This window comes from Penaeus japonicus, unplaced genomic scaffold, assembly GCF_977035675.1.
Source record: "Penaeus japonicus unplaced genomic scaffold, GWHDUDI00000001_assembly GWHDUDI00000008, whole genome shotgun sequence".
Classification (NCBI taxonomy): domain Eukaryota; kingdom Metazoa; phylum Arthropoda; class Malacostraca; order Decapoda; family Penaeidae; genus Penaeus; species Penaeus japonicus.
Genome location: NW_028234410.1, coordinates 8,136,329 through 8,138,828, shown reverse-complemented (window position 1 = coordinate 8,138,828; position 2,500 = coordinate 8,136,329). Strand labels below are relative to the sequence as shown.

Genomic DNA, 2,500 nt, shown 5'->3' with positions numbered 1-2,500 from the left:
TTAGGAAAATTTACATTTAGTCTACCTGAAAATATATTTCATAAGAGTAGTAGATGCAAAAGAAAAAGAAAAGTGAAGTAACCATATTACTAACTTATTCTCTGTATCATGTAAAATCATCAGCAAACTCACCATTATCAAATCTCTTTTATCAAAAATAAAATCTTGTGAAAGAGAATTATTAAACACTTCAAAAACTTTCTGGTAATTGTGAGTGAGTCAGATGCAGTGGAATTAAAATGTTATATGTGTTCGACAGCATAGAATCATGATAATACTCATAACCTTTCCAGCTTAATTAAATGTACCTATCAGTGTGCAAATACTGAATTGGACTTCCATGAACTACATCAAATTATCAAGATATAATCAATTTATGAGGGATGTTACCTTACACTTACTCACCTGGTAACATGTTACACATAAACCTTGCCAGTTTTTCTACACACTCTGGATTGCCTGTTTGTTGAATGTACCAATCCCTTACTTCCTCTAATGTTGTCTTGTGTTCTTCATACGTCCTTCCATGACCCAGCTTCAGATACCAATGACCTTTGATATAAAGAATAGAAAGGAGCTGGTAATAGTAAAAATGAATTAGATTTGCATGATTTTTAATGCAATTATCTTTTTATTTTTTCTATATTCATATTTCTAGTCTTCATCTACAGCAATCTAATGACTCCTTGAGAAAAACTAAACAAGAAAACAACTTTGCAATTAATGAAAATAATAATCATACTGTCAGGATATCTTATGGGTGGTAAAACATAAGCTCCATCAAGGTCCTCAAACTGACAGCTTGTAACGAGTGTTGGCATGTTCCTGTAGTAAGAAGAAGCATAATCATAATTAATGTTCAAATGTAATTAAATATCTATCTTTTGTATCTGTTCAAGAATCCCCATATTAGAAAAAAGAAGCTTGGACATTATTACAAATTTTCATTACATTGGTGAGCTTACATGAGTAGTTCTTAAACTGAAGGGTACATCCTCTTATGGAGGTATGAGTTGTTTCTAGGAGAAGGGCATGAAGGAAATAGTAAAATATTCTCTAATCATATATGGAATGCTTTTAATATGATATCTACGGGTGTGTTGCCTTGTGCATAATGCTTTGCTAAATAAAAGGACCAACGGCATTTTCTTTGTTTTTTCTTTTAAAAGCAAGAGGGATTTTAAGCATCTGTTTAGGGAAAGGAGTGGCAGGGATGGAGTTAAGGACCATCAACTAGGGAATAGAGAGTCTAATGATGTGCAAGACACTACCTACAAACTTCTGTCCTCCATTATTTATCCTTACATATACTCTCTATAACTCATATTCTGAATATCTAAAAGTGAAAATAGATACAGCAGTTTTGTTTGATAAAAAAAAGAACATAATCATATTACAAAAAATATGTATATTATGGCTTTCACAAGCATTATTCCTTACTTGAGTCTTTGAGCCTCATTTTCCTCAATACGCAGATATGCAACAGTTTGTGTTCGCAAGTCGAGATCTGGAACCATTTCTGGTTTAACATGTTGAAACAGCTTCTTCAGTCCAGCAAAGCCTCCAGCTGCCACAAGGACATGAGTGCAGTAGATAATACTACCACACTCTGTTTCAACTTGCCATCTATATTATGGAATAAAAACAAACCTATACACATAGAATGGAGATAAAACAAGTACTGACTTACCTACTCAGTGTCAATAATTCCAGTAACTACATATTCAATAGAAAATACAGCATAATGATAATTACAGTATTTGACAAATAGAAGAAGAGCTGTTGCTCAGTAAAAGGTAATTTGAAAGTGTGGATAAGTGTAAACAAGATAATAGCAAAAAAACTATCTGTCTCATATATAGGGGAAAAAAACTAAAAATCAAGCCAAAAAAGGAGAAACTCAATCCCAGAAAACAAAAACAATGATAAACTATATGGATACTGTAAAAAATATGATAGCTAGGTAATGTAATCAAGGAATGCATGTATGTATTCATGTATATGTATTAGATAATTTATATTGAAAAAATTGAATGGCTAGGTAATGTAATCAAAGAACTATGTATGTATTCAGTCAGACATAGAGAGAGAATTTTTTTGTTGCATACTTATATTCAGGATTCTCAGCAGGTGTTATAGTGGACACAATCTTACGGACAATCTCTGCGCCATGTTGATGAGCAGCAGTCTGATGGGCCCTTACTTGTTCTCGAGGGCTAATATGACCCGCACTGTCAAAAGTCCATAAAAATTGAAGTATGCTTTATTTAAATACAACCCAATACTGACCACTTATTTATATCACCAAACTGCATAAGAAAATGTTATCAACACCATTTTCTTTTTAACAGATACATACTTTAACTTCTCCTGCATAATGAATGAGTTATCAGGAAAATTTAGAAAGGGGTAAATATCCTTCCATTCCTTTGTAATGTCTTCAGCATCAGCTTTTATCATATGGTTCATCTCAAATAAACTCTGGAAATCTGCCTCTTGT

The 2,500-nt window shown here is 32.6% G+C and overlaps 1 protein-coding gene across 4 annotated transcripts in view; it reads right to left on the bottom strand.

Annotated features, from left to right (window-relative positions):
* Positions 1 to 2,500, bottom strand: part of LOC122256535 (uncharacterized) — a 7,192-nt gene that overhangs the window by 1,563 nt on the left and 3,129 nt on the right. For all 4 annotated transcript variants that reach the window (XM_043021309.2, XM_086539021.1, XM_086539019.1 and 1 more), the window contains 5 exons: positions 2,360 to 2,500; positions 2,109 to 2,231; positions 1,441 to 1,626; positions 743 to 825; positions 406 to 552 (listed from right to left, as the gene is read on the bottom strand). The exon at positions 2,360 to 2,500 is cut by the window's right edge and continues 43 nt beyond it. In XM_043021309.2, coding sequence (XP_042877243.2) covers positions 406 to 552; positions 743 to 825; positions 1,441 to 1,626; positions 2,109 to 2,231; positions 2,360 to 2,500 — 680 coding nt within the window. The remainder of the gene's footprint in view (positions 1 to 405; positions 553 to 742; positions 826 to 1,440; positions 1,627 to 2,108; positions 2,232 to 2,359) is intronic.